Source organism: Lonchura striata, chromosome 2, assembly GCF_050655825.1.
Source record: "Lonchura striata isolate lonStrDom1 chromosome 2, ASM5065582v1, whole genome shotgun sequence".
In the NCBI taxonomy this organism is placed as follows: domain Eukaryota; kingdom Metazoa; phylum Chordata; class Aves; order Passeriformes; family Estrildidae; genus Lonchura; species Lonchura striata.
Window position 1 is genome coordinate 104441414 of NC_140704.1, and position 27947 is coordinate 104469360.

The window sequence follows — 27947 nt, forward strand, 5'->3', positions numbered from 1 at the left end:
ACCCGATCGCGAGCGTATGTGCGCGCCCGCCGCTGCCGCGAGGCGGGGGGCTGCGCGCGGGCGGTTGCGGGCTCGCCGCTCGGCCTCCTGCGGACCGGCTCGCGCGCCCTGGCGGCCGCCGCCATCGCCATGTCCGCCGCCATCGAGCAGGAGTTCCAGGAGATCGACGCCACGAACGACTGGCAGGCGCGTTATCTGGTGAGCCGAGCGGCGTGGTCGGCTCGAGCCGGAGAGCAACAGGGAGGGAGGAAGGGCAGCGGGGAGAGAGACTCGCGGGCCGGCAGCGGCCGTGCCTGGCGCGCGAGCCGCCTCAGCGGCGGGGAGAGCGGAAGTCGCTGGGCCAACACGGCTCTCGCCCTCAGGTGCGAGCAGCGGAGCCGTGGGCAAGCGCTGAGCATGCGCCCTGGGGGCGGGCGCGGAGGGGGGCGGTGGCGCGCAGGCGCGGGGCGAGGCGCGCGCGCGGCCGCGGCGGCGGCGCTTGTTGAGCGCTGCCCCCGGCGCTGAGCGGGGCCGGGCCGGGCCGGGCCGGGACAGCCGCCGTGCGACTCCCGCCGCTTGCGGGCGGCGTGGGAAGCTGGGCCCGATAGTACGGATTCGGCCAAGGCTTGGGTGCCCCCCCCGCCCCCGCTGGTTCGTGCGGCTGCTCAGGCACCCGTGCTCCCTCCTCAGCGCCCGCTCCCTCTGCCTTGGCCAGCTCGGCATCCACTGCGGGGGTTCTGCGCGAGTGCTACTTATAAAATGCAGTATTTGCATTTTTTTTTTTTTGACGAGATTAAGAACTTCCAAGAACAGTCAGTTCCGTAAAACAGGCATTACGTATCGGCTGGTGTCACTAGAGCAGTTATTTAAGCCCACAGTGTTTTAAAGCACTATTTCACAAATGAGAAAGAGAAACCCCTAAGTTTTCTTTACTGGCTTCAAATTATGCCTTTTCTCTGTTAAATTAGTAATTTATTTGATTTATATTTGATTCAAATACATATATCTTACTGCAGTATTTCAGATGTTTCATTTTTGGATATATCTGTATTACAAATAAGTAGGATCTAGCACCAAGCCTGCCAGAGTTCAGGAAATGTTCCGACAAAGCTTTCAGGCACATGGTGTGGCTCTTCGGTTTGTTTTGTGCAGAGTCAGGAGTTGGACTTGATGGTCTTTGTGGGTCCCTTCCAGGTCAGGATGTGCTGTGATTCGGTGTGATGGCTGGATACTATGTGGGAAAACTGATTTCTGAATTAGTCATTAAATTTCTTTAAGTTTATTTCTCTTTAGCAAACCTACCCTCCCACACCATCACTGTAGAAGTGTTCTCCTTATTTTAATGTTTCTTTACCAAAGCAAGGGTCTGTTTCTTTGCACTGGTGGTGCAAGTGCTTTAAGAAACAAAGTATGTTGCATCCTGTTACTGAGTAATAAAAGATTTACCTTTCATGCAAAGTTGGGTGTGAGTGCCTGCCAGATCCATTGGTTCCATGAGCAAGCTCCCAAAGCTTGTCAACCATGTAAACGAGCAATTCCAGTGTGCTGTATCAAAATAGAAAACCTAATAGATCAGGAGGTTTTTACACAAATATGTGGAGTATTGGTGCTTGGCAGTTGTTGCTCCACATTGTGATTTATATTCTTTGCAGATTGGCAATACATTTTAAAGAAAGGTCACGCAACCAATGCTAAAAATTGGAGCTTTCTTTTATACGTTACATTTCCGCTGATGCCCTTTCTGGCTGTGTTCATTGTCTGGGAATAGACTAGGCTATTTAGGAAGTTTGAAGACAAAGATAGTGGGAACATTGAGAAGACCAAAGAATGCTCAGTTGTAATAAGAAGTCTAAATGCCCTTTGGGACCTAATGATCAAATGTAGCAACATAATCTAAAAACGGAAGGAGAATTCAAAGTAAAATATTGTTAATTCTCTACTGAGCAACATTTCTGCTGAGATGGCATCAGTACAGGGATATAAATACAGAGTAGAATACACTGAAGGCTGTTTTCAGTTTTCTACATAGGGTAATTCTGTATATCTTAGTGAAGCTGTAGAAAAGGTGCACTCAGGGAAGAAATCAGTAAAGCAGAACATTCAGAATGTGTCAACAGTAGTGTCCTTAAAATAGTGTGTGGGTCTGAATATCTCAGAGATCGTTAGGTTTGTGCAAATGTGTGGGGAGACCAGGCTTTGATTCACATTGATATTTCTGACTCTAGAATTCTTCGTATTGGCTCGCATTTAACTAAAGTTGTATGGGATGAGCCATCAAACCACCAAGAATAATCCTATGGCCCTTAATAGTAGCCATAAAATTATTAACTGGTTCACTTAAGTTTGTGGGGTTTTAAACTGCCAGTCGCTTTAAAGGAGCCAGCAGAATACTGCTGTTGCATCTGAGTCCCTTACTGCTTTGGGAGATCATGTGCAGTTCTGAGGTAAACTGTAAACATAATAAATATCTGGGATTAGAGCTATTTTACCCTTTGATCCTGATCCATAGGTTGCTTGTCAAATGATGCTTACATATGGTAGTTTTAGCCAAATGTAGGAGGATCTAAATGGTAGCAGTTTGATCATGAATGAAATCTATCTTCTGAGCGAAAATAATACTAGGGGCAGTAAAACTTGGTATAAAAATGTTAGTTAATAGTAATGTTGCTTAATTAATAGTATGTGTAGAACATTAGTCTTAATCAGGTTGCTGGCTATAAGTCAATTATCTATTTTGTCTTTTTAAGGAAATCCGACATAAATCCAGTGACTACCCTCACAGAGTGGCAAAATATCCAGAAAACAGAAATCGAAACAGATACAGAGATGTTAGTCCATGTGAGTATCTTTTCTGCAATCATTGCAGTAAATTTACTAGACCTTCTCTTACCCTGTTGACACTGGAGGGGATAAATCATGGTCATTGCAAATTTTGCATTTTGTTTATTTCTGTAGGCATGTATCATGTGATAAATGTGAGATTTTTGGTAACACATACACAAATGTGTATAACAGGTTGAAGATAAGTCTGCATGTTAAGCTCATTGTACTGAATGGTGAATGAGAGATAGTTGCAAATCACAGGTATTTAGTGTATAGGTAAATTTTTTTGAGCTACAGAGTAATGTTTTAGAGGTACTTTTCTAATAGGGAAATTATTTGTTTACTAGTTCTTTATCCATTGTAAAAAACGAGTATAGAGGTTAAGTTAGTACACCTTGACTTAAAGAAACGTTTTCTTTTTGGACTGAGTGATTCTGCACATTTTTAAGGTGGTGTGGATAAATGCCATTCAATTTCTACTGTTGCTTTAAAAAATGCTTGAGATTTTGTTGGTTTTGACCATAGTAAGTAAGATATGAAGTGCTTCGTACTTCTACTAATTGCAATGAAATGGTTGTTTTGACATAATGATCTTATGTCTTATGTAAAAAAAAAAAAAATTAGACTAGCTTCTTTGCTACAGAGATGCTGTGGGCTTCTTTTCATCAGCATTTTACTTCAGAAGTTGTAAGCCAAAATTATTGCAAAAAGATATGTGAGCTAGAGATAGGGGAAAAATTATATAGCTTTAATTTTTTTTGCAGTATATTAGAACTGGGACAGATAACATGTTTATGTATTCCTTATGAAGTTTCCCAGAATACTGAAGGGTCCTGAAAACCACCTTGTTACTGGATCTATAGTTTTTGGAGGGTTGCTGGTATATTGGGGCTTTTCATTTGCAAGCCTGATCTGAATACCTATTCTAAGATTTGGGGAAGTGCTGAGCTCCTTGTTTCCAGTTGAAAGTTGTGGCGACAGCATGTGCATAGCACTTCCCAAAATTGCGCAGAAAGGTTCTTGGATTGAGTCACACTGGTAAGATGCAGTGCTGCTCCTTAGGCTACTGCCAGGATGCTCTGCTGGCACAGTGAACTTGTACCAAATGGGTCCAGTCTGGCGTAGTGCTGAATCCTTGTGCTGCATGCTGATGAAACGGAACTTAGGAATTCAGTGCATGGCCTCCTTGCTGTGTCTGTGTGGCATTCCATTGGAGGAGTATCCAGTGCTGAGGAAGATACATCAGATAGGCAAGCCTGACTGACTTTCACCGTAGGCTCAGGAAATGGAGCCAAGCCTCTGGTGGACGCTTGTTGGTCTGTGCAGAGGCACTTGGGTGTCCCAGCTTTGCTGTTCTGTTGCAGCACAGCATTAGCATCTTAGCAGTGCTGAAAGAGATGTTTTGTTTAATTTGTGTTTCATACCTAAGTTGCAATGGGGGTTGTAAGATGAGAAGGCAGGAAATTAGATTTGAACTCGGAAGTCCTAGGTTCTAGTGCTGGATCTAACATCCTATACAATTTCCATGTCAGACACTATCCATGTATTTATCTACTGTTTCTCCCATACATAAATGTAATTTATGTAAAGAGAGTGAAAATTTACTTTCAAACTGTTTGTGCTTTTTTTTCTTTTTAAAATAGTGTTTCTGAAAGAAATAAAAATGCATAGTATTATTTAAGTAGTATCTAATAATGCCTCCAGGAATACCTTTCGGATGTGACTTGTATTCATCTCTTGCAGTTATGTGGAGCTCAATATTTTCCTTAATCATGGCATGCCTTTTACAGTATTGAAGAGCATCAAACACCTTACTTTAGTCATGGCAAAACCTGCTTCTGAAGTGCATGTTTAGCTAGTAGAGAAAAATATGAATGATTGTATTAATTCTTGAACCCAGTGCAAAAGCAGAGAGACAGATAAAATCTAGTATTGAAGTAGTGGTTGTGCTTAGGAAAAGGCTAGAGCTTTTCTGTCACACTCTTGACATAGATTATTACATGATGAATGTATGAACCGAATAAGATGATGAATTTTATGAAGAATGTGTCAGCTTCTAGCATTTATGAAAGAAGGATGGTTTGAATTGGTCCATCTAGATAGCTTTGCAGAACTGGGCACTAGGAACAAAGCTTTATCAGGATTACAGAGCAAAACACTGTATTTGAACTGGCTCATTCCTCCTGAATTTTACTTCTGTATTTTTAAATATGACTCAGTTGCTTCAATGAGGATGAGAGTTGGGAGCAGAAAGAGGCCTGGAAGGGGAGTGTATGATAAATAAGATTTCAAGGTAGCAGTGCCTAAATTTCAAAGCAGCTAGGATAAAAGCTGCATGGTTTGCTCACTATGGTGAACACATCTAATTGTGGTGCATGTATGGAAGGACCTGCTGTTGTAGAAATGCGAAACAACTCAGTCTCACACAATCCTGACATCTCAGTCCTTCACTTTGCAAATTTTGCTGCTTTTTACCAGTATTTAGGTGAAAAACAGGTGATCTAATAGTCTCAGATAGTTAAAGGCCTTCAGAGCCAGCTGTTGGGCTTTTAAGATCTATCTACTTCGTCATACTGGAAGACATAATTTAAAGAAAGAGTTTTATTTCTCCAAAAGCAACGAGAAAATAGTTTGTTAACCGTCGTAGCTGCCAAGCCAGTGTAAAATCCGAGGTTGTGTGTCTGCAAGAGGAAGTGCAAAGGTTCTTCAATTTTACGGGAAATATGGCAATTACGAGTCCAGGAAAAAATATTTTGGGTTGGTTTACCCCATTTCAACTGTGATACCTGGGACAAGTACACTGAAACTTGTGTCTGTTACATACATTTCTAGATAAAAATTTGTTTGCTGGGAAAGGCTAAGCATCTCTGCCCGTTACAGTTGAATTTCACAGTATTTCCTGTTTAATAAGTATTTTTGTTAGTGTCCATTTTTGTTGGCTAAAGATCTGTAGCATAGATAAGTTTGGTTTGGTAGAAGCCCTCAAGAATTACTACCTAACTGAAAAAAATAGCATTCTAATAGTTTGGTATTAGTCTAAAATAGGCAGAGGAGTATTTTGGCTGCATAGTACTGAAACAGGAAGTTAATCTGAAATAGGTTTGGTTTGACAACCAGTCATTTCCGGACAGATGAAACCATTTCTCAGAAAACATTTTTGACAGAGGAAAGTAACTTATGAGGTTATTCTTTATTAATAATTTTAATGAAACTCCAAAGATTTCTGTAATTAACTTTCCTTCTAAATCTTATCCTTAGTTGTTATCAGAGGAGTCTAGTGTCTTGGATTGACTGTAAACACCTTTAGAGCTGAGTTCCCAGATTTACAGGCCAGAATGAAATCCCCTCAGCAGAATTGGCAAGATTTGTTTTTTGCCTTTTGCTTTTGAAGAGTAGATGAGGGTTTACACAATTTTCTCTTCAGCCTTTATTTGTTAATATGGTGTGTTGCTCAAGAACCTGTGTCATCTGAGCATTTTTGCTGAAAGATCATGTTGCTTTTGGAAGATCTTGCAAGGTAGTGACTTCTCATGTTTTCTTCCTATGGCCTTGAGTAGGTTTTGTGTCAGATCTTTCAACCATAGGCTTACAGTTGGTATAGAGTACAGGAGAGGAACACAAAGAGAATTGTGCTTTACAGTGAACAGAGTTGGAGCTGATTTGAATGGTTTTGCACATGGTGCTGATTAATTATCATTGCAGGAATGTTTATTCCCTTTCTGTCCTGTGCTTCAGGTGTATGTGCTGAGAACAGGGAAATGTTCAGCCCAGAATAAGCCTGCTTCATTTCTTGTCCATATTAGAAGGTGACATTGGTGATTTTTATTGCATTATCTAATGATTCTCTAAAACATCTTACCACGTGAAATATTGTAAAATAAACTCAAGATGGTGTTGAGTTTGGAGATACTTCTTCCTTTGGAGTTGGGGAAGAGGGGAATTTTATAGCACATGCTGATCTAAACTTTAATATGCCTTGAGATGTTTGCCTGTAATCCTGCTTACCATTGTAAGGATGCTATGCAGTAGTGACATGTGTATTTTGGTGTGAATACATTTCGGTGGTGAGCGAGGCCATGGCTGATACGATGGCATTCATTATATGCATCCAGTGACACGGTGGTGAGGAAAAGTTATTTTGCCTTTCCTTCGCCTTAGGCTACCTCTGAAACTCGAGATTGTAAGTCTAGTGACAGAGTATTGCAATTTGAATAATTTAGCAGTTCAGATAGACTAGATTTAGATTAGTGAAATTGAAGGGATTTGTTGGTAGGTGGGAAACGTTAGGCAGGGTCACTGGGATGGCTTGTTGGCTGCATGTTTTATTTATGACTTTTTTTAATCCGCTAAGTAGCATTTCTCCTTCCTCTATTGTTAATAGCTCTATATTTGGGGGACCAGAGACATCTCTTAGATAAAAGATAATTTTGAAGTTATACAGTGTTGTAGAAACACAGTTGTTTTATAATGAAAACCTTTCATTAATTGCAAGAACTGCATGATGTAAAATGCCAAACATTTTGTATCTTGATTTTACCTGGATCTGTCATTTTCTGTTAAGCAGGAGGTGAGCAGATTGATGAGTGTTGTGAAGATTTGGCATTATTTGATGCATGTGAAGTATTTTCAGTGAGACAGGGTTCCACTAGAAATGGGTAATCAGAGTTTGCTTGGCTCAGACAGGTTCATTCTGGGAGTGTTTTTTCTCAGTGCAGGAGCCAGAATGAGAATAATTTTAAGGTTTCCACTTCCTTTTCAGGCTGCATAGTTTGAAATAGGGAAATTAGCACTTCAGAAAAGCAGTACTGTATTTTAGCTGCTGTGGGTATGGCAGCGCATAAGCTAAATCTTATCTTAAAGATGGGTTTATCATTCATATAAATCTAAGTACTTTGTAACTGGAAATTATATACATGCGGGAAATGCATTACAGCTAACTCACTGTCAAAAGTTGGCTTGCTTCAGTTAATTCAGAAAAGCAAGCCAGGGTTTGAATGAGGTTTCTAGGTCATTGTGTCCTTTAAGAACCTCATCCCTTGAAAGAAGAGAAATCAATATATTCTAGTGGGCTTTTTTTTTGTACTGTGGACTATCTGCCAGAGTACTTGCAGGATCTCTGTTTTAACTGGGGAGGGAGAGGGAGGTTATCTGTGCATAGAATTAGTTATTAAAGGGACTTTCAAAAAAGCAACTTGCAAAACTTTGAGTCATGTTTACAAAGCAAAATTTATAAGAAGGGAAAAATGAATCTGGGAATGTAAGGATGAAAGTAGGAAATCTCTGTTGAGGCTGCAGTTATTTGCCCCTGGCAGCAGTACAGCAGCTGCCGCTGGGTGATTAAACTGTTAACAGCGCTTGCTTGCGTCACCTTTCCGAGAACACTGGTACCGGTATGTGTGATTTACTATAACAAGATCTTAAGTTTTTCCTGTTGGCAAATGACATGTAATATTTACAGAGGTCTTGGTTTCTTTCCAGTAGAAACATTTCAGATAAAGTGATACATGAAAGGAAAAAGTAATGCTTTCCTATCCTGGCACAATAATACAAAGAGATATATTTTACTTTAAAATGCACATGTGTCTTAATTTTGCTGCGTCTTGGCTTTGATAATATTTTTTTTTCTTCACACAGGGGTATCATAAATCTTTTAAGACTCCTGAAAGTTAAGATGGTGTTGCCTTCCAACTGGAATGCTAATGAGAACAGCCTAACCCAGTATATTTCTTATGCTTTTATATAAAAAATAAATTTTCAGCATTTTTCTATTCTCTGCACATTAGTATATGACTGCATATAAAAGCTAGGAGCTAAGGGAGATGGAGCAACACACCAAATCTGAATGCTTCAGCAGCAGAAAAACAGTTCTACTTTACTGTTGATTTCTTCACTTGAATCCAACAAGATCATCAATAGCAGATAGATGAGAGAGAATGTAAAGGCAGATCAAGACCTAGTAAATGTTCTTTTCCCAGGATTCCAAACACATGGAAAGTATTAATATTAAATCATACAAGCAGTCTGTAGAACAAGAGTCTAATTCAGTAACTGTTTTCTGATTGCCATCAGCTTTTTGCCTATCCAGGTTTATATATATGGATTTCTGAGATAAGCCTTCTGCTTCACATGCTGGCTGTGAGTTCATCTATTGTAGTTGTGCTGAATTTGATACTTGGTAGTTGCTCATGTCCTTCTGTGTTTCCCAAAGTATTTGTCTAAAGGAAGTGAACCTTTTGGTGCAAGGATGGGTGGGCTGGCATTTTAACAGCAGTCTAGGCCCTAATTGAGTTTTCTATGTTAGACTAGGTGCATTTGGTTTCAAAAACTGGTATTGCATTGTAATTCACTCTGCTGTTAGTTTCCTTATGGAATCTCTTCCATCTCTTCCTGAGATATGTTGAAGTTTCTTAAATTAATTTTAGTTTGCTGTTTTTAATTTACTCTTCTTATTTTGCTAGGTGTTGAGCTTCAGGAGGTTTACAGTCAGTTGAATCTCATTTTCTGGCATGTAGTTGTATACAAATTTTAAACTGAAAGTACTGTTTATTTAATACAGTGACCGATAAATGGCTGAAGGATTATTTACTGTAAACAAATCTGATTACCTAAATGTCTCCTAGAGGTTCATAAACCTAGAGATTCATAATTCATATACTAGAAGGTTCTAGAACAACCGCAATGACTTTCTATTATGCAGTTGTTTAGTTTGACATTATGATAATCTTTCTCATATTAATGGTAGAATTTTAAACAGAATCCTTTGCTTGCCTCTGCCTTAAAAGGGAATCGTCAGTCTTGCTTGTGTAATTTTGAGATGAAATCATGTTGTTAGATTAAGCTTCATTTAATTGGATGATTTGTTGACTATTTTTGGTTTTGCATGTGCTTTTTTAGTTTTTTATGTTGTATAATATTAGACAATATCTTACAGGGAAAATGAAATTGATGAAATTCAAGCCTGGCTTGAATTAATGCCAGTAGATTTTACTGAGATTTTTTTAGCTGTGTGAGCTGTGTGATTCTACACCACCCTTTGAAACTTCAGTTCACCAGAAATCTTTGAATTTTGAACTTAGGAAATAATGCCGTGGAGTGATCTGGTGTGATAGAATGGTGTTGTCTGGTGCGAGTTGTGGTGCTGTTGTATTAAGAAAATGCAGCTGTTGAGGGATGACTGTGATGAGCTCTAGGCTTGTGTGGGAGATATTTTGTTTGCTTAGGTTTTTTTTTTAAAGAAAAATAGGTATTCCAGTTTTCTGAGCAGTTTCTATGAATAGCTGCCTGAAATGACTCTGATGGAATGCTGATGGGAGAATGGGGACAGTTATCAAAGTTATGTGAGAAATTAGTTCCACTTATTTGTAGTTTGCTGTTTGGGTCATACAGCACAATTTAGTTCTAGTTGCTTGTGGACTAGACCTAAACTTGCCTGTTAGAGTATTCATCGAGATGGATGCATCATTAATTCTTAATTTTCTTTGAATTTTAGATGATCACAGTCGTGTAAAACTCCAGAACACCGAGAATGACTATATCAATGCCAGCCTAGTAGTCATAGAAGAAGCCCAGAGATATTATATTTTAACACAGGTAAGCAGTACAATTACTGGGTTATTACAGGAATTGAACATCTAGGGAGAGGGATTTGTACAGTTGTAATTTGTATTTGGATTGTTTCTTGTCTCCATGAATTGCAAGTATGTCATTATTGCATGAATTACAATATCTCATTGTGACATAGTTGCTAACAGATTATTTTATATTTTAAGAAAACCTAAAGAGGATATTGAAGTATGAGTAATTTACTGCATATTAAGCTTCTCAAATACTTCCTGCTCTTTTCTTTAGTTCTTTTGTAAATATGTTACAACAATACTTCTACCCCTTAAGCCATCTTGTATCTTCTGAGCATGCCTGCAGTAGCTTTTCTTCTAACAGCACAATAGCAGTGATGCTTAAACCAAAATATCCCTTCCCTGAGTTCTTATTGTTTTGTTGGTTGCTTTTGTTTGCTATTTTTTTTCTTAAAAAAGCCCCAGCCTTTTTAAGTCCTGGAATTATCTGTTCAGTGTGGCTACTTGCCTGCCATTTCTATAATTATCTTAATAATTTGTTTAAACTTAATAGGAAGACTCTTTCCTGTTTCCCCCAGTGAGCTATTAACTGTGCTCAAACACTGATTTGCCTATACATTCTCATGCCCATTTTTGTATTTTTTACTACATAGGGTCCACTACCTAATACATGTTGTCATTTTTGGCTAATGGTATGGCAACAACAAACCAAAGCAGTGGTCATGTTGAACAGGATTGTTGAAAAAGAATCGGTAAGTGACATTAGGCCTGAAGTTGTAAAATAAGCCCCACAATTTTAATACAGTTGAGCAATGTTTGATTGTTACGTTAGAAGAACTAACAAACGTTCTCAGTGGTGTGCAGTTAATGTAACAGTGTAAATGTGTAGTTAATGTAACAGTGAAGTGAGGGAGCCAAGACCTACAGTTCAGTTTGGTGAAAATAGCATCTAACAAACATACATCCAGAAAGGTGAAAGTAACATTCTGAGAAAGGATGTACAGTTAGAACTGATGAGGAGTAGAGGCAGTGTACAATGTTCCCAGAACAAAATGGAAGGTGGGAAAACAAGTATCTTTGGATGAATTCTTCTAAATGTAATGGAGTAGTGTATCTGTTATACAGAGATGTTAGCTGTAACAATGAAGGCAGACTGCTGCCCAAGAACTGTTGAATTGATCTAGTTATTTTTGATTCTTTAGAACCAGTGGCGTATGTGCAGAATACACAAATCTTCTGTTATGATGTTCTCTGCTGCAGTGCCTAAAGGCATTGCAGAATTTTGTTATGAATGCATGTCATTTGAGGTTTATTTCACAGGTTTGTGAAAAACAAATTTGACTGGTGGGTTAAAAAGTCACTTATATTCTTGTGCAAAAATTTTCCTACAGAAAGTTTGAGGGCAGAGCAAGAGGAATACAAGACAAAGAATAGTTTTGCATTAGTTTGTTAGTTCATTCTTTTGTTTCACTAGAACCTTCCAGTATGCAGCAAGCCTGGGTAGAACTGGGTGTGGTAGATGAGTTCTGTAAATGTGCAGGTGTACAAGTCAGAAACAAAGGGGGGAAATGCTGAAATAGCTGAGCAGAGATCTCAGTTCCCTGTAGAGAACGAGAGGGAAGGCTTAAGATGTATCTCAAAGCTTGTTAGCCATGTGATGGAAGAAAACATAAACATGTAAAACTGGAACACATTATAGCCACTGAAACAGTTGTAGCAACTTGTCTGTAAACATTATGGACTTCAGGAATTCCTCAAAGTGGGAGCAGGTACTTGAGTCTACTGTATTGAACAATGTGGACTCTGAATCTGCACATGCAAAGCCTAAGATACTAAGATATTTAACAAGGTTTTTCTTTTTTTCTTTTCCCTTCTCTTTAAAAAAAATCCATTAGGTGAAGTGTGCACAGTACTGGCCAACAAAAGAAGAGGAAGTTATGACATTCAGTGAAACAGGCTTCCGTGTGAGACTAGTGTCTGAAGACATCAAATCCTATTACACAGTACATCTACTGCAATTAGAAAATATCAATGTAAGCTTTTCTCAGTTGGTACAGCTCCTATTCATGGGCTTAAGTGTATCATGTGAACAAATTAGCATGATGTCACTTCAGATTTGAGTGAGCTTTTACACTGGAAATTTTAATGCACTTTGTTTCTGAGAATGTTGAAGATGTTCGTGTGGAAATAAGTAAGTGATTTAGACCTCAGTCTATACATTAGGAGAGATAACATCTTTAGCATTTGTATACTTGTATTTTCCATTTGGCAGTACACTAACATGCTGAATTCTAAATTGTGGTAGTGGTGATTCTAAGAGGAGCTGTAAGAATTAACTTAAGGGAGGAACACAAGAGTGGAAAATTCTGATTTCCTTTGACTATCAGATACCTGATAGAGTAATTACTGATTTTGTACTGGAACTTGAGTTTTCTATGTAATTTAGTCTAGCTGTCTTAAGTTTTTTGGGGGAGGAGTGATTACCACCTGTAGGTAGGTAGGTAACTTCATCTTGTCTTGCTTACCTCCTGTTTTGCTCCACAGGACCAACCATCCTTTTCTCTTAAAAAATTAAGCACTTTGACAGTTTAACCAAGTTAAGCTCAAAAAAACTTGTTCCTGGCCTGAGCTTGGCTTGGAATTGATTGCTTCTGTTTCAGAGTGGAAGACAGGATTGAAGAGCTTGTCTGTTTGTTCCAGCTATGTCTTGTAAGATACTCTCTCTCCCTATAAATCTTGCCTTATTTTAATTGAAAGTGCTAGTATGGCAAGTTTTCAAGGTCATCTTTGTCAGAGAACTTGGGAAAGGAAAGCTTGAAGATGTTCTGCATGTCCAAATAATTGAATTTATAATAATTATTGATGGTAGTACTATGAGATAATATTTAATTCAGAACTTCCCTCATGCGATTAACATGATAAAATTTGGCATATTGTTGGTTGGTCTTCTCCATGTTAGAAGAGCTTTATGAAATACTTTTCCTGCTGACCTGAAGAATTGAGTAGTTTGTTTATTGACAGCAAAGGCAAAAAAAGGATGAGTAATGTTGGCTAGCTAGTGCCTGAAAAAGACAACTGTGCCTTTTGGAAAGCTGAGGCAAGTTTTCCTTACTACCAAAAATGCTTCTTCATGGAAGTGTTTGGCTGATGTTGGCCCTTACTTTTACACTTCCTATTTTCGAAGGATGCCATTTTCTTTATATGTTTATGGTTGAATATAACATTAACTGGAAAATGCAGAAATGCCTTAAGGAAAAGCACAACGGATACTGTAGGAGACTTTTGAGTTGGAGCTATTGAGCACTTAAATTTCCAGGTTTGTTTTGGACCAGCAAGTGCAGGCCTGTCAGCACTGTACAGTTTCTTGTGTGTCATTGTCCTGGTTTAAGACAGCAAACCCAGGACAGTCATATAAATCAGTTTCACAAATACCAATCTTTCCGTAATGAATTTTTATTTTATATCTCTAGCACTCTGGTAAGGCTTCATGAATATTAACTTCAATGCATAATTTTTATAGAAGAAGCAGAACATACTTGGTTACTCAAGCGAAAAAAGCTCCGTAGTTTCTAGTCTAACACTGTCAGTGTTATATGCAGCCTTTTGTAAGAATTCGATAATTATACCATAAAACTTGTGGGAACTGAGTATTTGCAGTAACTTGAAATGTGAGCTTAACTGTGTTTATGTAAGTTATTCTGCAGGGGCCTTTGGTGGAGGCAGAGCATAAGGCATTTAGCCACTCAATGCCTGGAATATAGGATGACTCATGAACAAAATATACTCTGAATGCCAAGAATACTTAAAATTTAGTATTTCCTTGAAAACAGAGAGAACCAAGGTTATCTTTATAATGCAAGCATTCTGAGCTCAATTTAGTTTGTCTTACTGCAGCAAATCTCTTTAAGACATAAACAAAATATGAGTATACAAAGAAGTATATATGGGTATATATAAAATACAGTCATAAAGTGTTTATGCTGTTACGAATGAAACAACCTCTGAGTATTTGGTTGGTTCATTTTGGTGTTGTGTTAAAGATTATTTAGAAATACAGGTGGGATTTTTGAGCATTTTGGTAGTATTTTATTCAAGTTCAAACTCTCAGGTGACTGAACAACCTGAATTTGCTCTTAAGATTTTTGCTCCTTTTTGTTTTGTGTGATTGGATAGTCACTGTTAAAAGGTTATGGCAAGGCTTGTTTTTCTGAAAGTTAATCTAATGGGCTATTCCTTTTTTGCTCAAGTCCTCATGTGTATCTCTTAACTTGGAACTTCTGCATTGATCATCCTTTGATTATACTGTTGATGTTTCCAGCAGTCAGTGCAGAGCTGTGCAGTGTGGTGTCTGCTTTGCAAGTTCATCAGGTTTAGATATCTTGGTTATTTATAGGAAACCTATTCCAGTAGTTTGTCAAACTTCCACAGTTTGAGTAATTTAAAAACAAAATAGTCAAAATATTAAGTGTTTATATATAAATACTTAAACAAGTATATATATATTTATATAATACTTTGTTAAGTCAAAGTATTGTTTAAGTGTTGTCCCATGGTCATTCAAGGTTTTTTTTTGTTTTGTTTTTTTTTTTTGGTAGCTAGTTTTAGGGAATAAATCTTTGAAAATTGCAATGTGGTTACCACAGAACTAGCTGGTTTTCTGCTACCATGCAGAAATATATAATATTTCTGTGTTATATCTCTTGTATATTACATATAAAATTTTATAGTGCCTGAGTCTTGAAGTCCAGGGGTTTTTTATTTTAAAAGATTAGCTAGTTTCCTGGTAACACTTCAAATTAAATTAGTTGTTATTTAAATTTGAATTTTTGTCCATCAACAGTTGTGAATCAAAAAGCCAGACCTCTTCTCGTAACAGTCCCACGTCACTTCATGTAAGTGCTGCATGGCTCAGTGACTGGGAGTTGTTTAAGGGAGGGTGGTACAGATCCTCACAAAGGCAGTGTTTCAGCTGTGCAGCTTGACTGCCAAGCACCACTTGAAAGAGCCATTCTGTTTAAGAGAGCAGTGTGGGAGGTTTGAAATACTCAAATGGGATTTGGCTGTAGGATTAGAGACTGTGAATTCAAAGATGACCAGCTGGTTCCAGTGCCTCCCAATGGGACTCTTGTAGAGAGAAGAGACTAGGTATTTCTATAATGAGCTGAAGGGATGGAAAAACATGGGATGGACAAAGCCTTCATACAAGAAATGAAAGAAAAATGTAGTTTTGTGGGTTAGAGCAGAATGACATGTACAACAGCACTGTTTCATCTCTCTTTTAGAAATAACTATTTCAGATTAGTATATAAGTAGGGTGACACTTAGCCATACTTTATTCTTTTTCTTAGGGAAGAAGATGCCAGTGATTGTTATGGACGGGATTGGGGTAAAAAACCCACACAAAAGAACCCCCCACCAAACAAAAGCCCACACAAACAAACCCCACAGGTCACCTTGTTTGAGGTGACAGAAGAAGACATTTTTACCTTTTTGAGGTGTAAAGGATGCATTTATCTGGAATGCTCTTTCAGAATGTTGAAGTAGGGAGTATCAATTACTACCTGCAGACATTGTCTAGGTTCACAAGAAACAATTCCAGCCATTACTTCACATGTGCGTTTAGCTCACCTCTCCAGTTTGGTTCCTAATTTTGTTTCTAAAGTGATGACTTTTCTTAGTTTTTCCTAGAAATAGAGAAATTGCTCAATTGTTACTTCCAGATTTCTTATGCAAAATGTCTCCTTCATGATTTTTAAACAAACAGGTCATTCAGTTCATTTGTCAGTTAACTTTCTAATTGAAAAAATGAGAAGAGCAGTAGGAGAGCAAATGCAAACCCTTCAATGCTTTGCTCCAGACAAAGGGAAGTCCCAGTATATTTATACAGTTTTGAGCTTGATACTCCTTTTCACCTATGAAATCTTAACGTAAATTCATTTTCCCAATATCACGGATCACATTTTGTTGTCCTTGTTGAGCACCTAGCCAAAAGACAAAATATTTCTGGAAGATAACTGTGCATCTGAGGGTGACGGGATTCATGTTAATATCCACTGCTTTTTGTGAAAGTATTGGCTGTCTTGCAGTACTGAGCATTGAAGGCACAAGACAAGTTGGGAGACTTATTTTTGTTACTGCAGAAACCATGAAATGGATTCTTTTAGTTTCACAATGGAGATTTGTAAGTTGTCTCTCATAAGAAGCAGAAACAGACTGAACAGATAAAGAACAGTGGAATTTATTTTATCTCATGGCTATATTTTACTGTTGCTGAAGAAGAATAGGTTTTCTGGAATACATTGATTTTAAATAATTTTGTGTTCAGACTTTGCCAAGGTTTTTGTAGGTGTCAGTCTATGTGGAAAATTAAATAACTGAATTAATTAAAAATTAAAGAACTGAATTAATAAATTATAAAAAAAATAACTGAAGATTTATAAAATTCTTGAGCCAAAATCAGAATCACCATGGCAAGGAGTAGCATTTAACAGCATGTCTGAAGTGAGTTCTATAAAAATGTGATCCACATTTCATTTAAATACTTGCTTGCTGTTATTTCAGTACTTGCAGTTAGTTGTTTGTGTTAGGAGAGGAACTCTAAAAGAGCAGTTCTAGAGCAGCTGTATGATTTTGGAATCCTCTTTTTTACTTAAAAAAGATAGAAGATGTTCAGCAGAAGTCTTGCTAGACATCCTGCTGTATGGGTTTTATAGCCTTTTCCGGGAAGGAACGCTTCCTGCTCCTCTCAGTAATGTGGTTAGTATAAACGAGATGTAATACCTCTTGGCATTAAAACTTGCTTGAAGCAAGAATGCAGAGTGTGTACAATGCTGACATGGGTTTTTTTCAGTCATGTTAATTCTAACTATCTAATAACTGCTGTCAGACATTGAACTGCATTACAAAGAAAGACATTTGGGAGTAAGTAGTAAAGCAAACCAAACACAATACTGGAAGTTTGAGAAGAGGAAAAAAACCCACATGTGGTAATAATTGTAAAGGAGAAAATTACCAACTCAGATAACTGCTTCAGCATGCACTGTTGGTTGTCATCCAGCTTGAAGCAAGTTACTGGGTTGTTTGTCTTAATGGGAGGTTAAAAATAGAAAAGAGCTGTTGATTGAGATTGCAGAAATGTGCGCTAACTAAGCCAAAGAGGAATGCTTTCTAGTTCTAGTGTTTATTTGTTTTCACTTCTAGAGTGGTGAGTCCAGGATTATCTCTCATTTTCATTATACTACATGGCCAGACTTCGGAGTTCCTGAATCCCCAGCTTCATTCCTGAACTTCCTCTTTAAAGTCAGAGAATCTGGTTCACTGAGTCCCGAACACGGACCTGCAGTAGTTCACTGCAGTGCGGGAATAGGACGTTCCGGCACATTTTCATTAGTAGATACTTGTCTTGTTCTGGTAAGTGTTTGTATTTTCTCTGTAACCCCTTCCCTTGTCCTGACACCCTGCCAACCTTCCCAATATGGACTTTTTGGTCAGAAGGCTTTACAAACATTGAAGTTTGTAAAACTTGAATGTTTGAACATTGAAGTAATGACATTCCAGTGGAAACTTAAATTAAGACATCTGTAGAGTTGTGTTTGTACTGTATATCCTCTCATAATGGTTTATCCCTCCATATCCCCTCTTTGTATCTGTTTGGGTCATCCCAGCTTTCCCATCAGTACCTGTATGTCCATCAAACCCCAACCCATCCCCCTGTCTCCTCCCTCTCTCATCACCTGGTGACCCTTCCCCTTTGTCCAGATCCTTCTGGCAGGGTCACCAGGTAACTGGACCCTGGCTGGGACTCCTCCCCCACCCCCTCCTCAGTGGTCACTCTGAGGCCTTGCCCCCAGAGAGCCGCTCCCATGCCCTTCCCCTGCTGGCTGCTCGGGTTTCCCTGCCCCCCTATATCTGGCTGCTCTGGGCGGGGACCTCCCGCTCTTGCTCTGGATGCCCTTCGAGGTCAGATGTGGCCTGGGATCTCTCCAGGCCCCCATTAAACTTTGGAACTAATCCTGAGGGAGAGCGCCTCTTTCCTTTGCTTGTGGGACCAGCTCGGCTTTGGACTCACGAGGGAGCTTCTCCAAGCCCCCCGGGATCCAAGGAGAAGTTCCTTCCCTCTGCCCGCCTCACCCCACTGCCCAGCTGGCCAGGGTCCACAGGGGATCTGTTCCTGTGGATTTGAGGGGGAGACACAACAGACATCATGCTTTTTTATTCTTCACATATTTTGATGGCAAAAACACAGCTCTTGAAATGCATTTACAAATTCCTCTTGAAGTACCCCAGGACAATTACATATTCTCAAACCTTCCTGGAAAGTAAATTGTAAACATTCTTTTCCTTTTATGCAAGATGTGCTTAGAAAAGGTTGCAAATTGGTTGTTTTTTCCATATGAAAAAAGCTTGTGACTATATATTGAGATGATTGTATGTTTTTTTCTCCAGAGCCCTTTTCTTAAGCATGCAGAAAATCGTTATCTGAACTAGGATGAGAACTCAGGCATGCCCCTAATTCTCCTGCAGTGTGTATTGGAGGGTGGTGCAGAATTTCTCCTGCTGTGCAGCCCTCTGGGTAGTAGGCTTGGCAGCCAGTTTCAGTGCTACGTGAATGTACAGATTGTTTGCTTATAGTGAACTGCATCATCTGTAATTGCTCATGACATGAGTGAACCTTGAATGTTAAATAACACTTTAAATAAATCAAAAATTTTTTTGGACTTGAAAGTCCAGGCACAGTTTTCCCTTTGTGCTTGGTAGTAGTAAAAAGGACAGCACAGGTTTAACTGAAGAAGAATTCCAATTGAATTACAAGAGACACATGTTCTGGTTTGGTTAGAGCCTCTTAACTTTTTTTTTTTAACTTACTTTTGTTTGTTTGTTTTGTTTTGTTTTATGCATTTTGAAAAGCATAGGGGTATATTTTGATGCAAATGTCCTTCAGAAACACCCTGTGAATGTAATGTGGGGACAAGCATGTACATTGATTGGGTTCAGGGTTCTCCTTTAAATAAGGAAACTTCTGCCATAGACTGAATTGCTGTTCTACTCAGAAGCAGTAGGAAATACTGCTTTACAGCTCTGATTCTTAGTTCTATTTCAAAGTCCAAATACAAGCCTAAACCAAATTGAGCATATCTATATATCTTAATTTTAGGAGTTAATATTAAAGGGTACTAATTTATTTGTTTAATACATAATCCTTGATTTGTTTGTAGTAAGTTTTCATTAGATGGTTTGCATTTTTCTTTCAAAAACAAATTAGAAATAATTTGAGATGTTAATCTTCCATGTAACTAATAAAAGCAAAATATGGAGAAATTAGTTTTTAGATTGAATTTTATTACTGATTTTTACTTGTAATTATTTTGTATATACTGTTGACACTTTCAATGTAACTTGCTTTACAGATGGAGAAAAAAGACCCATTTTCTGTAGATATTAAGAAAGTATTACTGGATATGAGAAAATATCGAATGGGACTTATTCAGACTCCTGATCAACTAAGATTTTCATACATGGCTGTAATAGAAGGAGCAAAATTTATAATGGGGGATTCAACTATACAGGTAAATGTTTTGCTCCATGTATTTGAACAGCAGATTGCAACAGTAGTAAAACATAAGTTCCAGATTATTTTAAAACATGTAATTTTGTGGGATTTAAATAATTAGCCTTTTTCAGCAGACGCCTAAGACATATCAAAGGGTATCTCTTCAGTGCCTTCTATCAAACTAAACTTTTAACCATGTGTATATGTCCCCTCTTAGATAAAATATGAAAATGCTTTGTCTGTCCAAATGTTTAAAGAAAAAAAAATAGGTTCAGTTGATGTTTTCAATACTAAAAAGAGAAAGTAATGTCCAGGATCACTTTGAAGATAGCAAGGATATTTTTTAGAATTTCTTGATCTTTGCTGTTTTTCTAGCAGGTAAGTTGCCTGATGCTACAGATAATATTTATTAGTAAAGTTGCCTTGTTTCTTCATAACATTTAAAATTTGTATTACAGTTAGTACAATTTAGCCAAATCTGGGTGCAAAGAAATTACCAAATCTCACTGTTTTATCCGTGTGGCTTGCAGACACGTAACAGCTTTGTTAAGTAGCTGGACCTGGGTGGGAGGGAGAACTGGGAGAAAACTCTTTGAAAAACATTTAATTTTGCTTTCATATACTAGGGCTCTTTTATTTTGTTGATTTTTTGAAATTACAAATAGAGCAGATAAGCTAAAATGCATTTCCTTTCTTTATGGTATTGCTAGTGGTCTGATTCTTCCCTTAAAATATGTGTTCTCCTTGTTTGTAGAAACGCTGGAAGGAGCTCTCTAAGGAGGACCAAGTGCCACGTTCAGAGCAGTCTCCTCCACACCCAACCAAAATAACCACAGAGAAGTACAATGGGAACAGCATAGGCCTGGAGAACAATGATCAGATGGAGAAAATAAACACTGACCTGTCCACTAAGGTTCAAGATATCACAGATGGGAACATTGAAAAGTAGGCAAGATAAAGAAACTTTAAAAAGGCAGATAGACTCTCTCAAAAGACTTAATTATTAGGCTGCTTTTCTTACTGTAAAAACATTCAAGATCATTCTGCGGTAGCAAGGGAGAACAGGTGGTATTTGACAGTCTTATTTAATGATTTTTAAAACTACCACCTCAATGATTCCTTGTGATTTGGTTTTACTTTTCAGAAGTCAAGAGAAGAAAAGCAAGTGTCTCTAACTGAAGCAGCTAGATCTCACACTTTTCTTAACAGATTGTCAGTGAACTCCACTGTGAAGTGTGAATGAGGTCCTAAAATTGTCCAGCATAATTTCATACTGATTTTTAAATACAATGCTAACTTTTGTTTCAAAAATTACATGGTTCCTCAGAAACACAAAGGTTTTATCACATACTACTTTCTGTGTCATGGTTGAAATTGTATTATTGGAGCCATGTATTACCCTCTGTTCATGTTAAATCTACCTGCTGTGAGTAGTTTCCTGTGGTTTAGCCGTGAATTTGCCTTTCTTTTAGGAGAAATGATGCCTCAGCTGGGAGGCACACTGTCATTTGGACCTTCCCATATGTGGATTGCCAAATGTTGATCCATAGCCAGAGATCCAGAAACTGGGTCAGGGCTGTGCCAAGCTGAGCCATGTGGTGCACAGGAGGCAGGATGTGTCCCAAAGGGCTGCAGCCCGAGATGAGACACAGCAGCTCAATGTAGATAGGCTGGAATTGCAAGATAACTGGCCCACCAAATGAGCTGGCTCACCAAATGCCCCAATGAGTTCCTTTCTGTGTCTTCATGTGTGTTTTGAGAGAGAATGACATTAATTCTGTAGTTGTGTGAAGGAGCCCTTCACAAGAAGGAGTGAGGCTATGGGCATGTGTGTTAGAAGTCAATCAAAGTTGGTTTTTATGTCAGAGTTATGCTGTCTTAGAGATTTCGAGGGCACTTTTGGAGACCTGAATTACAAAGTTGTCCTGCTAGTGTAACACACAGAACTTGGGTTTATTGTGTGTCCTTTATCAAGATCTGGTTTGCATTTTGAGATCACTACTATTAAACTTGCATGCAACCCTGAGTAGGGGTTAGGGGTTGGAGTCAGTGTATCATTGAGGCTGCTGTGAACTCTGCACTGGAGGCACCCGTGTAAATACTGTGGCACTTGCATGTGGCACCTGGCACTACATATAAAGGCAGCCTCTACACAAAACATCTCAGCCACTAAATGGGGCACAGACAGGGATGAAAGACTCAGCTCAGATAATTAACTAATTCTGTTCTCTGTCAAACTCATAGATGTAGTACCGTGTACATCTTTACATCTGTCATTTACTTCTTTGTGGGGCTTTACTATCTGAAACTCTACATCAAGGTGGTTTAAACATAATAAAAGATTGTTTGGTTTGGATTTTATATACTGCTGCCATATGCTGCTGGTGGGTTAACTATTGGGAGTGTTGGAAAGAGGTTTGTTTTAATATTATAATAGCCTTTTTTCCTTTTCTTCAGTGTAAGATTCACCTTTTTTTCTTTTTAAGTTCTGTCCGAAAACGACTGCGGGAGGATAGAAGAGCAAACACAGCACAGAAGCTGCAGCAGATGAAGCAGAAGCTAAATGAGACTGAAAGAAAAAGAAAAAGGTGGTTATACTGGAAACCTATTCTCACTAAGATTGGGTTTGGTGCACTGATATTAGTTGCTTATTTTTGCTGGAAAATGTACTCTCAAGAACATTCCTTGTAAGTGAACAGTAAGTGTGACTGCTCCAATAGCTGATTTTGCTGGAAGGTAATGAGTAGGGGTGTGACTTTAAGCATAAACTCCTTATTCCTGGAATGGGTACAGACTGTTACATACAATAGAGAAGTGATGTAAACTTGATCTCATGTCGACATCTCAGGACTTTCCACTGCAGGTACTTAGAAAAATGAACTGCTGCCCCCCACAGAATTGATGGATTTTGTTTAATATGAGCAGGTCCAAAGTTGCTGCAACTGTTTATACACTTTTTAGCATGGTGTTCTACCAGATCTTGAACAAATGCTGAACCATGGAGGTTTAGCTATTGAAGGCTGTCTGGATTTAAATTTACATGCCTGACATAAGCAATAAACAGTGTTGTATCATTTACATTATTAATGCAAAGAAGTTATCCTTAAATATGTGTAATGTGTAATGTACTAGTGACATGAACATAAACATTTTATATTCTTATGACCTAGGATAAATATATTTTATAATTGCATATTTAATCTTTTTGTAGTTCACTGTACTTTTAAAAGCTCAGTTTGTACAAATTTCTGACCAAAAGAATTTAATTTTGAAACTAAATGTAATTATAATTTGTGCATGAAAAGAATAGTGCAGCCATTCCCCATATTTGACTCTCCAGTTTGAAATGAGCAGCTAGGGGTCTGATGAAGCACTTGCCAATTTCTACTCTGTTAATTTGCATTCCTTATTTATTTTTTGTAGTTTTCATTATTTAAGACTTGGAATTTTTTTAAGGCTTTTGAGAACTTAGCCCCCACTGAAAGTCATACTGTTGATTATTGTATTCAGACTTCAGCTACTGTTTGAAGGCCAACATTGTTCAAGTTCTGACATTCCATTAAGTGTAAAACATATTTTGTGTGTCTACAGATTTTAATTGCTAGAAAAAATACAATTAATTAATTGGTAATAGTTGTAGAAAACACATCAAAGGAAACGGTAGTTGAACTTCCAAGGGTGGCTCTAATAGAAAATAAATGTTGGTAATGTTCTGCCATACCCAGTGTTCTCAGCTGTATGAGCCACTTTGATAGCTTCACAAAGTCTAGAAACTGCTTTTCAGGTTCCCCAGCACTGTATTAGACATGCTAGTAAAACACTTAAAGACTAATATTTTGGGAGTATCTCTGCTAAAGCCCCTTTAAAATGGAGCACTCCCTTTCCATTACTTGAATAGTAACACTTCCTACATAATAATTCAACACAAACCACTTTCTGCCCTTTAAATTACCTTTAAATACAGAGATGCTATATAGCTGAATGTAGCTTGTTCAAGCAAGGATCTAGTAATTTGTAAGATTGGAATGTACTTTGAAACGGGAATTTTATTTATTCAAGCATTGCCTTGTTGGGTAACTTCAAAGAAGTTATGTTTTCTCCTTCCGTTTTCTAAGCTTGGTTGTTTTCTGTTGGGCGTGGGGTCTAAGGGGTTTTCTTCAACTCCTCTCCCCCATTTTGTAAAGCACTTCTTGGATTTACTGCTGAAAAATACTCAGAGAGCTGGATGATTATTTGCTCCTTATTCAAAAGAATTGACTTCACAGTTTTCCAGTATGCCCAAGCTTGGTAGTCACAAACAAGGCATGGGGCCCAATTACTCTGACATTTACTACACGAAGCTAAGTGCAGTTTACTCTTTAAAATTCTCATTTCGCAATAGCTAATACTATTCTGGACTATGGTCTTTGTATAGTAAACAAATGGTGAAGGGTCCACATAAGGAAAACAAATGTAGTTTCATGGAGTACTGGATTTGGGAAGTTGTACGTCAGTAGAGTAAGACAGTTTGTTCCATGGCATTGCTGACCAACTGTGCAGCTTGAATAGCAAAATGACTGCTGGGACACAGCACAGGCAGGCAGCTCATTTATTTTAAGACATTTCACAATTTTTACAACCACAGTAACTTTTAGCCAGCAAGAAGACTGTCAAAAGATTTTTTTTTTCCTCCTTTAAATTGAGGATAGGTTTTTCAGTATCAGCTGTAATTGATAATAGGTGTAAATGTATGTGCCTTATAAAGATATTTTGGTTATGGAAAAATACATGGAATGTAATTTAAATGCTTTTGTAACTGAAATATTCCAGATTTTATTCTAGATACTTAAAAGCAGCTAAGGAAAAAGTGCAGGCAAAACTTGGACTGATACCACACTGTTATTTATTGCCCTTCTTTTGGCATGAGGAGGATTTCCTGGGCTACCAGTATCCTACAGGCACTGAGCTCTAACCACAACTTGTCAAGTTGTCACTTGATTTTTTTTTTTCCTGATTCCATCTTCTAAATTCTGTCTTTTCAATTTTCTTGATCCTGAGTAAGCATTCCTCAGTTCAGGGTGGGGCAGGGCAGGGGGCAGCCAATTCAGATCACCTCATACTCTGTTACCTTCTTAATGCAATAAAGCAGGACTTGCACATTCAGCAGTTGTTCTGTAAAAGTTTGGTTCTGTAATTGCAAGTACCTTGGGAGTCTTAAATGTTAATAATTTAAGGAGGATGAACCAGTACAAGCTTCAGACAAAACTATTTTGAACAGTGAATTGTTTATGATGGTCTGAGAATAGTAAGGAAAATCAAATTATTGGTCTCTTTTTACATTCCAGGAAATAATTTGGATAAAAATCTTCTTTCTGGTCCATCACTAATCCTTAAAACCCAAAATCTGGAGGATTGTTTTCCTTGCTGCACACTAAGCCCTTGTGATACTTTGTTATTCTGGAGGATTTAAATTTGCAGCATTTTTGCACAGCTTGGATGTTTAATAGGAACAAATATGGGCCAAAAGGAAAAATTGTCAATCCCAGTCATCTCTATCATAGAAAATGCTTAAAGGGTGAAATTGAAGGACCCTCTCCTCTTCCCCTCTCCAGTTTCTGGCAAACTGCTGCCTGGTCTCATGCTATTTTTAAAATGTCATTGGGCTTGATTCAAAATTGGTTTTGGTTTGGTTCGTGTTAGTTTTCCCCCTTCTCTGGAAATGCATCGTTCAAAATATTTGATGCATAGTGATTAAACGTTTGACTCTCAGATGAACACTTGTGTACAAATCACACACGTTTTCATAAAGAAATACCTAGCAAACATTTGCACCTCCACTGCAAGGGGTTTGCAAGATTGGAATTAATCCTCTAGGTTTCCTACTTGGGTTCTTGATGCAGGGACAGTCCACTTAGTGACGGTACATCTGTATTTTCTTTGAAATGTATTAAGTAAAATAATTCAGTGTGAAATAGCAATTTGGAAAAAACCTCTGGATTTGTTATGCAAGTGAGATGTTGCCAGTGAAATGTGGCTTATTCTGTTAAACCTTGAGTAATATGGTTTACTGACATCAGTTTATGTCCCCCTGAAAAGGGAAGAGGCATAAATGTGTATGCATGTATGTGTGACTGGATCATGCAGGCAGTGAAAAAGCCTGGTTAGCTTTATGTTTATTGAATGTAAACCAAATTATTTAGTTTGCTGTTTGGCATTATAGTAAAACCTGAGACACTTGAGGACTGCACGAGAAACTAAATTAACAGTGACAAAAGAGGAAGTCTTCTGCAGGGCTGAGTGGCTTAAGCCAGAGGATGGTATTTGCAAAGGTGATGTGACACACACAGTAGTCTTCCTGGGCCTTTTTGTTTGCCCCCAAAGTTTTAAGTCAGTCTTTCATTTTTATGTACAAAAAATAAACGTGTTCAAAATTGTATCTCTGTCTGAGTCTTTATTTAAGTTGGAAGGATAAAAACTTGGAAGCCCTCTTTCAATGTGTCGTAACTGGTGGAGGAAAGCTGCTTTATGAATCAGTGTAGTGCTTGCAGAACTCAGACTCATTTTACCTGTAGTAGCTCGGGGGTGTGGTGCTGTAAACACCAAGGTCTCTTTCTGTAGACTCGAGTAGAGCCTTCCCTTGCCTAAAAAGAAAATGTCCAGTGCTGGGGTGTCTTTCTTACTGCAGGAAATCTTTGCCTAGAAACAGTTACTTTTGAGCCGCTGTAGCAGGATTGGCCTCCTATAGCATCATCTCTGTGGGAGGTGATGAGTTTTGAGATGCAGCCTGTCATAGTCCCTCTGAGGCCTAAGGAGACTTCTGCAGTGCTTGTGGTTACATGTGTGAGGAAGTTGTTTGCTGGACTGAGACCTGTACTTGAAACTCTCCAGCAAGGATGTGCCTTATACTGTAACATGGAAATACCTTCTGGAAAAGCAACAGTACTTGCTCAGAGGCAGTAGTTGCTCCGGGAACACATGAGAAGCTGTTTGGTGTTGCCAGTGCGCTGCAAACCCGCTGTCAGTTCTTAGTTCTTTTTTTTTTTTTGTTGCTTTTTATCCCCGTATTCTGTACTGAATCGGTGACTTTCTTTTGGTTGTATGTCGCAGGCCGAGACTGACTGACACCTAAGCCTTCGAGACTTGTGAATATTCTGCAGCTATAAACTGCAAATTATTGACATGCAAAGCAAGACATGACCCCTCCCCTCTTCGGGAACAAAAAGTGAGGTCTGTTAAGTACCAAGAAGACCTCAGTTATCTGTTTACAGCGTAAACTGCACCGAGGGGATGAAGACCACCAGCAGCGTGTGCTACTTTGCAAAACGAAATAATTTGCCATCTTGTGTTTTTATAATGCCTGTATTAATGTAGAAATATGTAAAAGAAATAAATTAGGAAGTATTTTGTTTTGTACTGCCATTCTTATTGTATTTTTATACTTTTTGGCAGCATTAAATATTTTTTTAAATTGATGATGTGCTGTTGTGTGCGCGTTATGTTAGGGAGAACCTGTTAAAGAGTGTGTGTTGTGGAAAAAGAAGGGTTTTGCCTTAAGGTTTCCCGATACCTGTCTTAACTGGAAAGTGGCAAAATTGTTAGAGTGTGCTTTATGCAGGTATTTTCATTAATGCTAAGTATTGTAGTTTGATTTAGGAGGAACTCTTGCACATTTCTTTTGTAATACACCACTAAGAATATTATTTTAATAATCTGACCAGTTGGTTTGGTAATTCTTTTTATGTTTGCTATAAAATATGCACAAAATGTTCAGAGTAACTTTGTGACGGGAAAGTGTTCTGTTGGTGATGCTTTAAAGGGAAGAAAGAGGTTGAACCTGACCTCTCTTGACCCACAGTTCTGTGTAGTTAATGGGAGCTGAGGAACAAAAACAAAGTGCACAAAAGTCAATGGTGTCTGTAATTAAACAGGTTTTGGATTGTGCCATTACTGTGTGTTCTAAGGTATTTTCCTTCACATCTCCTGCCTTCTGTCAGTGTTGTCCTTGACACAGTCAGGATGGATTGGAAACGGGTAAACCAGAG

General features: G+C 38.4%; 1 protein-coding gene across 3 annotated transcripts; it reads left to right on the top strand.

Moving 5' to 3' along the window:
- On the top strand, nucleotides 1-27853 carry PTPN2 (protein tyrosine phosphatase non-receptor type 2). Of its 3 annotated transcripts, XM_021527797.3 has the most exons (10): nucleotides 1-198; nucleotides 2727-2817; nucleotides 10292-10392; nucleotides 11030-11128; nucleotides 12272-12409; nucleotides 17577-17786; nucleotides 19784-19942; nucleotides 20681-20871; nucleotides 22413-22514; nucleotides 27013-27853. In XM_021527797.3, exons 1-10 carry the CDS (start codon nucleotides 130-132, stop codon nucleotides 27032-27034), a joined length of 1182 nt encoding a protein of 393 aa, XP_021383472.1. In that variant the 5' UTR covers nucleotides 1-129; the 3' UTR covers nucleotides 27035-27853. The 3 variants fall into 3 exon arrangements, with proteins under 3 accessions (XP_021383472.1, XP_021383471.1, XP_085429852.1); XM_021527796.3 differs by lacking the exon at nucleotides 27013-27853 and having other exon boundaries at nucleotides 22413-26341; XM_085573726.1 differs by lacking the exons at nucleotides 12272-12409; nucleotides 27013-27853 and having other exon boundaries at nucleotides 22413-26341.
- Nucleotides 27854-27947: the final 94 nt, after the last annotated feature.

Bases quoted from the DNA above. Each gene is read 5' to 3' on its own strand.
- PTPN2 (XM_021527796.3), top strand. From the start codon at position 130: ATGTCCGCCGCCATCGAGCAGGAGTTCCAGGAGATCGACGCCACGAAC. The intron at 199-2,726 runs GTGAGCCGAGCG...TGTCTTTTTAAG, and splicing joins ACTGGCAGGCGCGTTATCTG to GAAATCCGACATAAATCCAG. The intron at 17,787-19,783 runs GTAAGTGTTTGT...CTTGCTTTACAG, and splicing joins TAGATACTTGTCTTGTTCTG to ATGGAGAAAAAAGACCCATT.